This window comes from Panthera tigris, chromosome C2 (assembly GCF_018350195.1).
Source record: "Panthera tigris isolate Pti1 chromosome C2, P.tigris_Pti1_mat1.1, whole genome shotgun sequence".
In the NCBI taxonomy this organism is placed as follows: Eukaryota; Metazoa; Chordata; class Mammalia; order Carnivora; family Felidae; genus Panthera; species Panthera tigris.
In genome coordinates this window covers 2210103-2222690 of record NC_056668.1, presented here as the reverse complement: position 1 = coordinate 2222690, position 12588 = coordinate 2210103, and the positions used below count along the sequence as shown (strand labels likewise).

The window sequence follows — 12588 nt, the reverse complement described above, 5'->3', positions numbered from 1 at the left end:
AACCCCTCACCTATGCCACAGCCAGCCGTGGGCAGGGGCCCCAGCGCGGATGGGGACAGGAAGCGCCCCCCCCCCCGCCTCCCACAGGAAGGCGACGACGGAGGGCACAGGTTCTGACTCTCGGGCCACTGACCTCTAACGTGGCTACTTCTCTGTGCTGGGCCATCCCATGTGCCTCTACACATTAAAGGCCAGTGGCAACGCCAAGTGTGACGACCAAAACTGCCACCAGACCGTGTCCAGCGTCCCCTGGGGGACAGACCTTTCCTGGGTGAAAACCAATGGGACAGGGGCAGGGTCCCTAGGCTGGCAGTAAGGTTTTGTTTTAATGTTTATTTTTGAGAGAGAGAGATTGCAAATGGGGGAGGGGCAGAGAGAGAGGGAGACACAAAATCCGAAGCGGGCTCCAGGCTCTGAGCTGTCTGCACAGAGCCCGACACCGGGCGCGGGGCTCGAACCCACGAACCGCGAGATCATGACCCGAGCCGAAGTCAGATGCTTAACCGGCTGAGCCCTGCAGGCACCCCTGAGGCCGACAGTAAGGACGAGCCGAGCTGAGTGTGCAGGTGACTGTCACGCTGACCAAAGCCACTGGACACAGACACCACTTTCCATCTTGTTATTCTTATAAATCAGGTTTCCAGAAACAGATGTAAAAACACTGGCCTTCGGCCTGTTCACAGTGCAGCGTAAGGAGTGGACAGTGACGTCCAGGCCGAAGGGCAAGGGGTCACTGTGCACCCTCCCAGGCCCGAGGGAGTGGGGGGGTCCTCCTGGCATCCCTTGGGAGTCCCGGCTCCAGGCAGACCCACAAACAGGCGGTGGTGGGAGAGCGGCTGGGGGTCTGGGCAGCTGGCCCCCCTTGCCCCCCCCAGGGAGAAGCCCGCTCGGACAGGGGAGCGCTGGAAACAGACCCCGTTCCGTCCCGTCTGGGTGGGCGCCCAGTGACCAGGGTCTGCTGCGGACGGGCGGGCTGCAGGAGGTGCAGGACCCTCAGCCTGGACTCGGGGGGCCCCCGGGGAGGGCGGCTGTGCCGGCACCCCTGCCCGAGGCCATAGGCGGGCTCCGCAGCCCCTGCCTGCACCCAAGTGGTCCTTCTGCTTTTTGCTCTGGATGCCAGTCGGCGACCTTCTCGTCCCCCTTTGGGAACACGCCTCTCCTGATGCTTTCGGGTAAAGTCTGGGTGCAGTCCGCGGCACGCTGTGACAGCCAGGCAAGGAGTTTTGGGTACAAACACAGACAGTGAACACTTCTTGTAACGGACTGGGCTCAGCATTCCCACTGAGCCTGGTCCTTGTTTTTGCCATCACGCCCGCCACCAGTGCTGAATGACCGCGGGCGGGACACCGCCTTTCCCAGGGGCGTGCACACCAGGGTTAGTGGGCAGCCGGCTGTGCAGAACCTTCCAGAAACGTCAGCTGCTAGATTCAGTGGGGGCAACAACATGGAAACCACGCGGCGAGGGTCGAGGCCACGGGCCGCACACCCCTGGGTGGACTTGGGCCACCGCGCCTCTCCCATCCCCCGCTGGGCCTCGTGGGCTCCACGGCAGCCGTGCAGGTCCCGGGGGAAGCCGGGGGTGACAGGTGCGGAGGGTGGCATGGAATTAGTGCCACATTTTGAACGGCTGCCACTCTGCGGGGAGAGCGCCCCCTCCGTGCACGTCACGGCACCAAGTTGAAGGACCTCGATGGCCACGCAGTGAAGCCCGTGTCCACTGGAAACACGGGTCCCCAGTCCTGCCTGAGCAAGTTTCTGCGTTCTGCTCTTTCCCCTGCTTCTGTCACGATGGCCCCAGCAGCACATTGTCTTCTCGAAAAAACTCCACTGTGCCTTTTTAGGAGGGACATCCAGCTTTTGACTAAAACAAACAAGGTCAGGTTTTCTCCCCGGTGAAGATCCCAGAGGAAAAGGAGCTCCCAGGGACCTTCCAGTGTTGACCGGTTCCTGCATTCTGGACACACTCACACACGCACAGACACACGTACTCACACACACATGCACACGCAGCTCAGGGTGCAGGAGGGGAGGGGGCCCCGCACGTGTGCCTCTCCCAACAGCCCTGCGTGACCTCCAGCCGGCAGGGGAGGTCCTGGAGGAGACCCAGCTCGCCTCACTCCTTCCTAAAAGAGCCACCCTTCCTCTGGTCTCAGAAAGCCCCCATCCCCCAAAACCCCCACGCGTTTTTGGGATTGAGAAGGGTTCCGTGGGCTCTGGGGGGCTGGGGCGGGGGGAGGAGCCATCACGAGGCCCCTTCCTCCTGCATTTGGCAGCAAAGGCGGGGAGCCCGCTCACTTGGGGGCATGTGCGTTCGGAGCTGTTGGCCCTTGTGAGAGGTCCTCGTTCCAGGATCCGGGCGGCACCTGGAACATTCTCCCTGGGATCAGGCACGGTCCTACGTGTCCCTTCCAGGCCAGAGAGCCCCCGTGTCCGTGAAGCCCCCTTGTTAATGGCACCGATGGGGGCAGACGGTCCCCTCTTGGCCACCAGAGTCAACTCCCAAGCTGCCATCCGCCGTCCCTCCTGGTGGGATCTCACAGAAACCCTGTCCACGCTCCGGGTGGTGAGTTCTCATCAGACACGGTCTTGGAAAGAAACAGAAGGGAGGGCGTCACGGAGCACTGTGACTGCTTCCCTCCTCTCGCGGGCGGGCGGCTGCTTTCTCAGGACATAGGGTGGTGGAAACGAAGGACCGGAAACTCGGAAAACCCACAAACAGTGTCCTTTGCCTGACGGGCGGGCCCTGGTGTTTTGGCAAGTTGTGTTCTGCAGTTGTCTGAAACTGGCTTGCGTGGCCTCAGGAGCACCGGTGTGACCAGGCTCAGCCCGGCCCAGCCTCCCCAGGACAAGCGTGGCTCACAGGGGTGCAGACGGGGCTCAGAGAGGGGTGGCCGTCTGCCAAAAGTGTCCAGTGCGGGCCAGCCCGCCTACGAGCCCCACTGCCCTTTGCAGCCCGAGGCACCTGCCACTTGGGAAACTGGAGGCTCTTGTGTGTGGACGCTTTTCCCAAACTGGGTGGGAATCACTCGACCTTTGCTCCTGGGACAGCGGGCCGCCTGCTTCTACCAGGAGACCCGGAGTAACTGTTCTGTGACGAAGGGCTTAGCGTCCGGACTCCCTTGAGACCCCCGTGGGGGTGGGGTGGGAAGGGTAGGGAGGAGGGGGCCCAGGGAGAAGGGATGAAGTTTGGCAGACGTGCCTGGGGGTCATCATCAGAGGCTCACTGCTTTCGTGAATGTCTGGAGAATTCTGTAACCCAAGGTCAGTCAGCAAGCGTATACAAGGATAGGATTGCATGCCGAAGGGGAAAGCGTGACACGCCTTCTCTAGGGGCTCATCGTGTTTCTGAAAATGTCCACATCAAGCTCCCCGTCATCGAGGATAGCTCGTGCCAGAGGCCAACACTGACAAAGCCACCGCCCAGCCATCCGCTCACGTGAACCTGCACCTGCTGTCCACGGGCCCCCTTCCCTCCTGGCAAACTCACCGAAGAGAACGTCTGCTCTGGCCTTGCAGCCCAGCTCCTGTTGGAACAAACCGGAAACACTCAGGGCAGGTAGCAGGGGTAGAGAGGCGTTGCTCTAGAGTCCCCAGTGGCCCTGGGTGCCACGCACAGCAGGGACAGACTCACGGGAGGGTCCCTCGGGCCACCTGGTTTTCCGGGAAGATGCTTTGTAAGAGGTCTGTGCTCCGGACTCAAGGCGCCTCTCCAGGGCCTGGCCAGATCGGCAGTGGGCCATGGGCCGTGGGAAGTGTTTCTGGGATGAAGGCATTGGCAACAAACCAGAAACTCCAGCAGCACATGCAGACTTGCATCAGGGAACCAGCGCTCCCCGTGCCCCGACCCTCCCGGAAGACCCGGAAGATCCCCAACTCTGTCAGTATCTTGGGGGATGCCCGCCAGGCCGAGCTGGGGAGACGTCTCTTCCCTGTGCCCCCCGCTCAGGGCCTTCCCTACTGACCCTGGTTGACATGGTTGTGACCGTGTTCATGTTCTGGGCTTTCCTGCCTCTTCTGTGAGTTCTGCTGCTTTGTTCTGTAGGGTCAACACCCAGCCTTTCTCACTCTTTCTAAACCCCTTTGAGTTTGGCCAGAGTTCAACAGCCTCGTCAGGACCAAAGGCGGCTTGGCCTCCATAGAAAAGGGCTCCGTCCTGACGTCTAAATTCAGAAGCTGGCACTCCCACCCCACACTGGGAGAAAGCCTCACAAGGCGCCCTCGACTCGGCTGTGTCAGAACTATGGAGCCCACAACATCAGGGGCCACGCCCAGGACCCACGTCCCAGAGTTCAGAGCCGCTAGAACTCGTGAGCGTGAACGCTATTAAAGCCGCACTTCGCAGGAAAGCAACGTCTTGCGGAACTTTTAACGGGTACCTGCGTGGATCCCGCGGGGGGCACCTGCTTCGGCACACCCAGCCTGTAGCCACGGCCACGGCCACGACCACACCCAGCACGATGAGGGCGCTGAGGACCGCCCCTTGTTTCTTCGGGGCATCGGCTTGGCTCTCGGTGATGCCATATTCAGTTCCGGTGGCCGTTTCTACGGGAGAGGAAAATAACACAAGACTGAAAGGGTGGGGAGGAAAGGGGAGGGACCCCTTCCATCCTGAGCAGGAGAGAACCGGGGGAGGCACCGAGGCCTCAGAACTTCCCTGGCTTTGCTCTGTGATGTTTAAAATCTGCGGCTCTTCCGGGGCCGGGGGGGGGGGGTGGAACTCCACCTTTTCGCGACCTGGAACCCCAGCCCTTTCTAGCCGCCGCCACCTGGGCAGGGCATGGTGGGAAGCACAGAGTCCTCCTGGCTTTCAAAAAAATGTTTACTGTGATTTAATGTATCATTTTATTTTTATTTTTATTATTATTATTTAGTTTTATAGACAGATTTAAAAAAAGAAAGGCAAAAGTCACATAAGGCAGTGAACACAGCAGCAGCATTTTGTACGTTTCCAGTGGGGCACGGCCATCGCCACCGTCTGGGTGCAGAGCTTCTGCGTCGCTCCCGGAGACGCCGTCTCCATCGGCAGCCACCGCCCTTCCCCTGCCCCCGCCCCCACTCATGGACTTTCTGTCTCTAAGGATTGACCTATTCTGGACGTTTCATAGAAACGCGGTCACACGGCGTGTGTGCTTTCTGGCTCCTCACTGGCCACGGCGTTCTCCAGCTCCATCCGCGTGGCAGTGAGTATCAGCGCCTGGACGGAAGTGTTAATCCGTTCGCTGCTCGTTGTGAGTAATGCTGCTGTGAACATTCACGTACATGTGAGTCCATCTGCAATTCTGCCGGGTGTACAACCCAGGAGCGGAATCGCTGGGTCACATGGAGACGCTACGACGACCTTCAGAGGCACCGCCAGGCTGTTTTCCAAAGTGGCTGCACCATTTTGCGTCCCCACCCCCCCACCCCCCACAGTGCATGAAGGGTTCATCCCTCCTCTCTTAACGTGATTGCTTAGCCCCTTGGAAAGTGGCTCTCCCGGGCACACGAGGAAGGGAAGCTTGTGATAAATGCCCCGTACGACTCCAAAATGGGAGACACCACTCAGTGGCTAGGCCTTGAATGCACCTTGGAATCATCTGGAAGCCTTTAAACGTGTCCTGGTGCCCGGCTAGCCCAGGGGAGCAAATCCAACGGGTCGGGGCTTGGGGACTTTTACGGGCTTCCCAGCCATCCCACAGCACAGGAGCCGAGACCACAGCCCTAAGAGAACCTTCTGGTTCCCCTTTCACCTGCTGCCGGGGCCGCCTTGCCGGGGAGACCACTGCTGGGAGGCGGCCATCAGAGGCAGGCTTTTTGGTACAGCCCTCGTCTTGGTCCATTTGGGCAGAGAGGCCAGGACCACTGGGTCACGAGGCCGTGCCTTGACTTCAGGGAGGAGGATGTCGGGCCCGCAAGGATTCCTGGGGGTCAGGGCCAGTCTCACAGCATGCGACCCACGCGGGCTCACGGGCCCACACTCAGGGGCTTGTGCTCGGCGTGACCGCTGCCACGGCCCCCTGGGACTCTCATAAGGCCCGAACCAGGAGCTGTGCTTTCTCTCCAACCTGTGCGGGGCCCTGTAGGGCACGGGCAGGCCCACAGAGTCCGTCCATCCTGGAGCTCTCCCGCCTCCACCCAGGGGACCTGTCATCTCAACACTAGTGACAGGGATGCAGAATGAGAGAGCCCGTGGCCTCTATGGAGTCGCCTGCCTGCACCCCTCCCACGAGGAAGCCCGAGCCCACAGCCAGGCCAGCTGCCGGTGGCTGGAACCCCAGCATGGGCGCTCTGGCCCTCTAAGCGGCAGAGGCTCAGCCATGCCTTCAACCCTGATGCCGCCGCTGCCCGGTCCTACACAGCCTTCCAGGCCTCAGCCCCTCGTCTGTGAAGTGAGTCACCAAACCTGAGCTTGAGAGCGAAGATTAAGTGAAACCACTTAAGCACTGAGCGCCCGGCCCCATTCCCGCCCTCGGCAGCCGTGGTGAATTTCGTCGTCGAGTGCTGCCTGTCACCTCCTCCCCCTTCCTTCCAGCTTCCGGAAGCCACTGCCCAGGCACCTTGCAGGGGCTCGGTCTTCTGGCTCAGAGGACCTCCTGAGTCACCGCAGGCCCACAGTCTTGGGTCGGTGTCAGGGGACAGACCCCGGGGGACCTTACCTGCCTGAGTGCTGATCGTCGTCAGGTTTTGGTGCAAGAGCACGTTCTCTATGCAGCAGCCGACGTTCACGCTGGGGGTCTGCCGGATCGTCAGGACACTGACCACGTCGTACAAGCCCTGCGCATTCAAGGAGACCGTGTTGTTCTGCAAGGTCTCGTTCAGCAGGCTGTTGTCCGTCCTGTTGATCCAGTACACGTTAGGCCTCGGGTAGCCATTCACGGACGTGCACGTGAACGTCAGCTCCTCGTTCTCGGAGGGGCCGCTTGGGGCCCTGACCACGGGCATGCTGTAGTTGGCTGCAGGGGGGAGATGGGTGGTGAGGGAGGCAGGTTCTGAAGGTCAGAAACAGAGGGGCACACGGTTGGTGCCCAGGGCCAGGGTAGAGGGGAGGTGGCCCAGCGTGCCCTGACCGCGGGGGAGAGGCAGGACCGGGGCTGCGGGCCGGGCAGCCCGCACACACCGCCGCCCCCCAGCAGGGCTGCTGGGCCCGCACCCCCTCCCCCATGTGAGCAGGCGGGGCGCGTGTGGATCTCCGGTGACACGGGAGGCTCGCAGGCCTTCCGGAGGGGACAGGGTCCGGGGTCCTTGGTCGACTTTAATTTTCTTCCTAAACTCGGATCTCCCTTGGTGCGTCACAGCATTCTCCCCTAATTTCATTAAGAACACCTAGTTGGACTTGAGATGCAGAATTTAAGGCCCAGACAGCAAGGTTAGGAGTTCTTCTGTGACACCAGGTGACCTCAGGCTACGGAAAACTTCCCACGAGCTGAATGAGTTTTCAACCAGTTCAGCTTCCCGCTCGGTTGGACAGAAACCCGCCGGCAGAGACTAGGGCGTTCTTTACGGAAGAAACAGGTGACTGAGCCCGAGAATGGGCCTCGTTAATACTTTCTCTGGGACGCAAGGCTGGGGTGGGGTCTGTCCCGTCAGCTTCCACGGTCTTACCTGCCACGTGTAACGTCACCACAACATCCAGAATCTTTTCTAACTCCAGGGATTTCCTAAACACCAGGCAGTTGAACCTCTGTTCGTCCTGGGGGGTGATGTTGTGCAGATGGAGAGAGAAGTCACCCCGCTTCATGCTCTCCAGCGACAGCCGGGCCCTGTCCCTGTAGCGGTTGTCCTCGTGGCCCGCGGAGCTGTTCCCGGAGAGGTAGTAGGTGACCACGGTCTTCGGTGTGCCGACGACACTGGTTTGCCAGTACACATAAAGGTCATTTAAATCAAAACTGTGTCTTTCGGGGAAAACGCAGCTGAGCTCCACGTCGCTGCCCACCAGCGCCCTGACTTCTTTCTCTTGAACATCTGCTGTGGTTCAGAAAGCACGAAATTTACTTGCTACGGTTGATTCCTAGCCCGCGAAGTTCTCTAACTAGGGGGAGGGAGGCTTTTGGGTAGCAAGGGTCAATCAGACCCCTATTCTGACTCATTTCAGTAGAAATGTTAATGCATTAATCAAACAGACATAGGAATGTGCTGGCATGTTTAAAATTCAAACGGTTTTGGAAAGCACTATATTCTCCGGCGTGGATTTCCGCCCCGGTGGGAGAGGCCGGCATCGGGAGGAGTCAGGGGAGGGGCGGGCACCCAGGACAGCTCTGCACGGTTTGGGCCACCTCTTGGGTGTTTATAATTAACTCAAAGTAAAAAGTTTTTTTTTTTTTAATTAGGACATTTACAAGAAAGCAGTTACTCAGCAACAGCATTGTATTAAAACGCTGCTCTCAGGGCATCAGAAAGGCCCACGTGCCGAGTCTAGAGCTGCCGCACCACCGGTGCGGCCAGGGCAATGCCCGTGTCCCCTGTCCTGCCACCCTCGGGGTTGGAAGGCTCCACAAGGTCTCAGCCTCGGCTGTGGTGCCAGATCCCTGTTCCTTGCTCTTCTGGAAGTGGTGGCTCTGGAGGCTCCCCGGGGCTGACTGGGGCAAAGGGGTCAAGAGAAGTGGGAAGCCCCAGCTCATCTGGAACGCAGAGGGACGGAAACGACTGTCGCTAAACACGAACTAAGACAAGAACTGCAGGGGCTGCACAAGCGGCCCCTTCGTGGCCTTGAATCTGCACGTTCCCCTTGGCCCCGAGCCCCGCTTTCCTGTAGGGCCCCCTGCAAAGGCCAGAAGGGCCGCAGTGAGGTGGCACCCGCATCCGCAGCCCCGGCAGGAGCCTCTGAACTTACTGGCTTGCAGGGCGCTGAACAGGAGCAGGAACATTCCAGCGCTGGAAAGAAACGACCGGAAAGGCAGGTGAGTTTCCGCTCCTCCCCAACCTCGTGGGCAGCGGTGCTCATGCCCACAGAGGAATGTGAACACACCCACAGCCCAGCCCGTCGGACGCGCCCTCCCCCCACGCACAGCAAGTCCGGAGCCACCAGCCAGCTCACAGGGTGGAGGGAGCCACCCCCCAAGCCACTGCCTTCAACCCTGTGCCCACCTGGCCTTTGCCAGGGATGGATTCCAAGAGACTACATGAAATCAGAAAAATACACTCTCAGGGACACCTGGGTGGCTAGGTCAGTTAAGTGTCCGACTTCGGCTCAGGTCACTATCTTGCAGTTTGTGAGTTCGAGCCCCACGTCGGGCTCACTGCTGTCAGTGCAGAGCCTGGAGCCTGCTTCCGATCCTGTGCCCCCCTCTCTCTCTTTGCCCCCCCCCCACTTGTGCGCTCTCTCTCTCTCTCTCTCTCTCTCTCAAAAGTAAATAAATCTTAAACAAAAAAGAAAGAAAAAAGGAGAATACGCTTTCAGGGTGTTTCTAGTCAGAGCTACACTTAGGTTTGGGGAGACAGAGAGGCTGTAACACGCCCCGTGGCAGGGTCGACTGAGCGCAGGGCGGCGTTCTGAAAGGACACGATTGCTGAAGCTGCATCTGGTGGCTCTTCCAGAGCAGGTAGGTGGCTCAGCTGCCCGGGGCCAGCAAACCCCTCTGGGGACTTCCGAGGCTCTTCGACCCAGACCTTCGACCCCAGGGACTCCACACCGTGTGCAGCTCAGCCCAGCCACCCCCTCCTGAAGGCCTCCCAGGCTTCGGTGTCCGCTGAGTTCTGGACCCAGAGAAACCCCTGCCTCGCCCGCCACAGCCGTCATCTGAATGTGCACAGACGCGTGTCCCTTGCCGAGTAAACTCAGGTCTGCATGGCTGTCCGGCCGAGCTGGGCCCAGGCCACCAGGGGCTCCCTCACGCCAGAGGCCACAGCCTGCAGACAGGCCTGTCGTCTCTCCTGTCTCTGTTGGGGCCACCATTGCTGCTCGCGGGGACAGCTCCCATAACCGCCACCTGCAGCCCCCTTCCCTGGAGCCAGAGCAACCTTCCAAAACACAAGAGCTGCGAACACCCTGGTGGCTCCCGTGGTGCCCATCAGACCCCCTTCTGCACTGAGGATCCAGGGAGCATACACCTGCTGGGCCTCCTCTGGTTATCTGGGGGCAACCTGGGTCACAAGCACTGGCTCTGGGGAGGGAGCTGGGTCGGCCTGCTTCCTGGGTGCGCCCTGGGCCCCCTGCTGGCCCACCTGGTCCCCAGCCTACACCCCAGACTCTGGGGTGTGGGTGACCATGAGGACGTATTTTCTTCGCTTGAGAAAATGGTTGTAACTACCTGCATTTATAACTGGGGACACCCGGTGGCAGCCAGCTTATCAAGGCGGGCACGCCCCCGACCTGACCTGAAGGGGGCGCTCTGGCCAAAAGCGGAGAGCAAGGCAGAGTCCCCCAGCTCTCCCGCCGGCACCGCGAGCGGCGAGCTGAGCCGGGGTGCCAGCTTCGCACCTCCTCCGGGTTGGTTCTGCCGACGGGAGGACATGTCACCCAACAGTGGGCACCAGCTGGCCTTGGAGGGAGTGGCCACGGCACTGCGAGGTCGCGCCCCACCGCTGGGCAGTCCGTGCCCTCGTCCCCTTAGTGCGGCGCGCGGCTGCTCTCCTTTAGCTTTCGCTCTCGCCCTCTCGCGGCGGGCACCCGCCCCCAGGCACACCCACGCGCCGCCGTCGGCCCCCCACAGCGCGCCCCGCCGCTGGGCGGAGGCCACCCTCCTGCAGGTAGGGCTCCGGGCGCAGCGGCGCTCCCAGCGGCCGGCCCTGCCCGCGGATCCGGCCGGCGCCGTCAGGTGGGCGGGGGGGGGGGGGGGGTCCTACCCGGCCCCCTGGGGATCCTGCTCCCTGCTCCAGCTTGTCTTCTTCCGGTGCACCCGCAGGACCCGTCCTCCCCGCCCCCGCACGCTCACCTTGTCAGCCGCATGGTGGGGGCGGGACCTCGGGCCGCCGGAGCCGTCGGAGCGAGAAAGGCCTCGGGCCGCCGGGGGCGTCGGAGCGCGGGAGCCCAGGTCTCACCGCGCGCCTCCGCCGCTCTGCGCGCTAAGTGGATCGCAAGAGCTGACTTTCCCCGGCGCCCGCTCGGGGCCTCGCCCCTGTTCCCACCCCCTGCCCAGTCCCTCCCACGCCCTTGGCCGCAGGCGGGGCTCGGAAAAACGGAAGCTCAGTCACAGGCTCCACAAAGTTAAGCCCTCCCCGGCCGCTGGGCGCCGAGTTGGGAGGGCGGTGCGTGGTCCCGGGGAGGAGGGCGGCCGAGGGCTCTGCGGGAGGCTGGCGGGGCTGGCGGGGCCGTGGGAGGCTAAGTGCTGCCCCCGGTGTCGCGCAGAACGCCCGCGCCCCGATGGGGAGGCAGAGGCCGGCCTTTGGAGGTGAGGGCCAACGAGGAGGGGTCCCCTGAGCCCAGCCACCTCCAGCAGCCCGTCCTCCGTTCACCAAAGATGTAGCGCACACCCACCGCGGGCCAGGTCCTTTGTGAGCGCCAAGGACCGACTGTTAAAACCAGACAGGCCGTCCCGGGAAAGTGAACATTCCCGGGGAAACAAGGGAGGAAGCGGGGCCCGGGAGACTGGGGCCGACCGCCGGGGAGGGCGGCCAGGGAGGGGCGGAGCCTGCAGGTGAGACCCGCGGCCAGGCAGGGGCGGGGCCGGCAGTCCCGAAGCTCTGGGGCTGCACCCCTTCCAGGCCTCTGGGAAATTGGGTGGAGGGCGTACCCAGGCCAAGCGGGGCCGCCCTCCGTTTTAGCCGGGGAGCCAGGGCCAGGGGGCCAGGCCAGGGCTCCATTCACGTGTCCGGAGAGGGGCCGGGCCGTCCGAACTCGGCGTGTGGCGGCGTCGTGAAGGGGGCGGGAGATGGGGGCCCGCAGGAAAGGTAAGATACGGCTGGGAGAGCAGCGTGTGGGCGTGAATCAAATCCTAGAGAGGTCTCAGGACGCTTCCTATTCCCGGAACCAGAACGCCAGGGCCATATTCTGCGCGCAGCCGGGCACGCTTGGGGGAAGGGCAGCGGCTCAGACCCAGCGGGTCCGCAAGGGGACACGACGCGGGTGGCCTTGCTGCCCCTTGGGTTGGCAGCGACTGGCAGCGGAGGGCCCGCGGGTGAGGAGCGAGAGCGCCGGGTGGGAGCAACTCCACCTCCCGGCCCTCGCGGGTCCAGCCCCGCCCACAAGCGCCGGGGTTCCCTCTGATTGGGCGGGGAACGGGCTACGCTGCACTGATTGGCCAACGCCTGGGTGGCGCTCCACCTCCGGAAGCTCCCCGGGGAGCCCACTCCGCGGGTCTGGTTGCCCCACCCCCACCCCCAGTGCGATCGCCGCCGGAGTCGCTGGCGAGGGCAAGGAAGGTGCCCAGTCGGGTGGGCCCCGGAAACGCAGGCCCTCGATGCAGCCCGGGCAGTGCCCCACGGCAGCGGGGAGGCGGGAGGGAGGGGGCTTGCAGGGGCTAATCTGCAGAGCTGAGGGGTGCTGTGGCTGGTGGGGAGGCACCAGGTTCTGCTTTCTGAGCAGCGCCCCCACCCCTCGCCGCAGACCCCAGAAGGTCAAGTGCTGCTGCCAGGCCAGCCAAGAATGGGCACTCGGACCAAGGAAGCGCTGTTTGTTGAGCAGGTAGAGGAGTGGCAGGGAGAACAGCAGCTGGGTCGGAAGGGACATCCGGG

General features: G+C 62.4%; 1 protein-coding gene across 1 annotated transcript; it reads right to left on the bottom strand.

Moving 5' to 3' along the window:
* Positions 1-2502: 2502 nt before the first annotated feature.
* Positions 2503-10991, bottom strand: ICOSLG (inducible T cell costimulator ligand). The gene is made up of 7 exons (XM_042998863.1): positions 10851-10991; positions 8810-8850; positions 7582-7944; positions 6636-6932; positions 4377-4542; positions 3488-3524; positions 2503-2585 (listed from the first exon to the last, which is right to left on the bottom strand). The coding sequence occupies exons 1-7, from the start codon at positions 10862-10864 to the stop codon at positions 2535-2537; spliced, it is 969 nt and encodes a 322-aa protein (XP_042854797.1). The 5' UTR covers positions 10865-10991; the 3' UTR covers positions 2503-2534.
* Positions 10992-12588: the final 1597 nt, after the last annotated feature.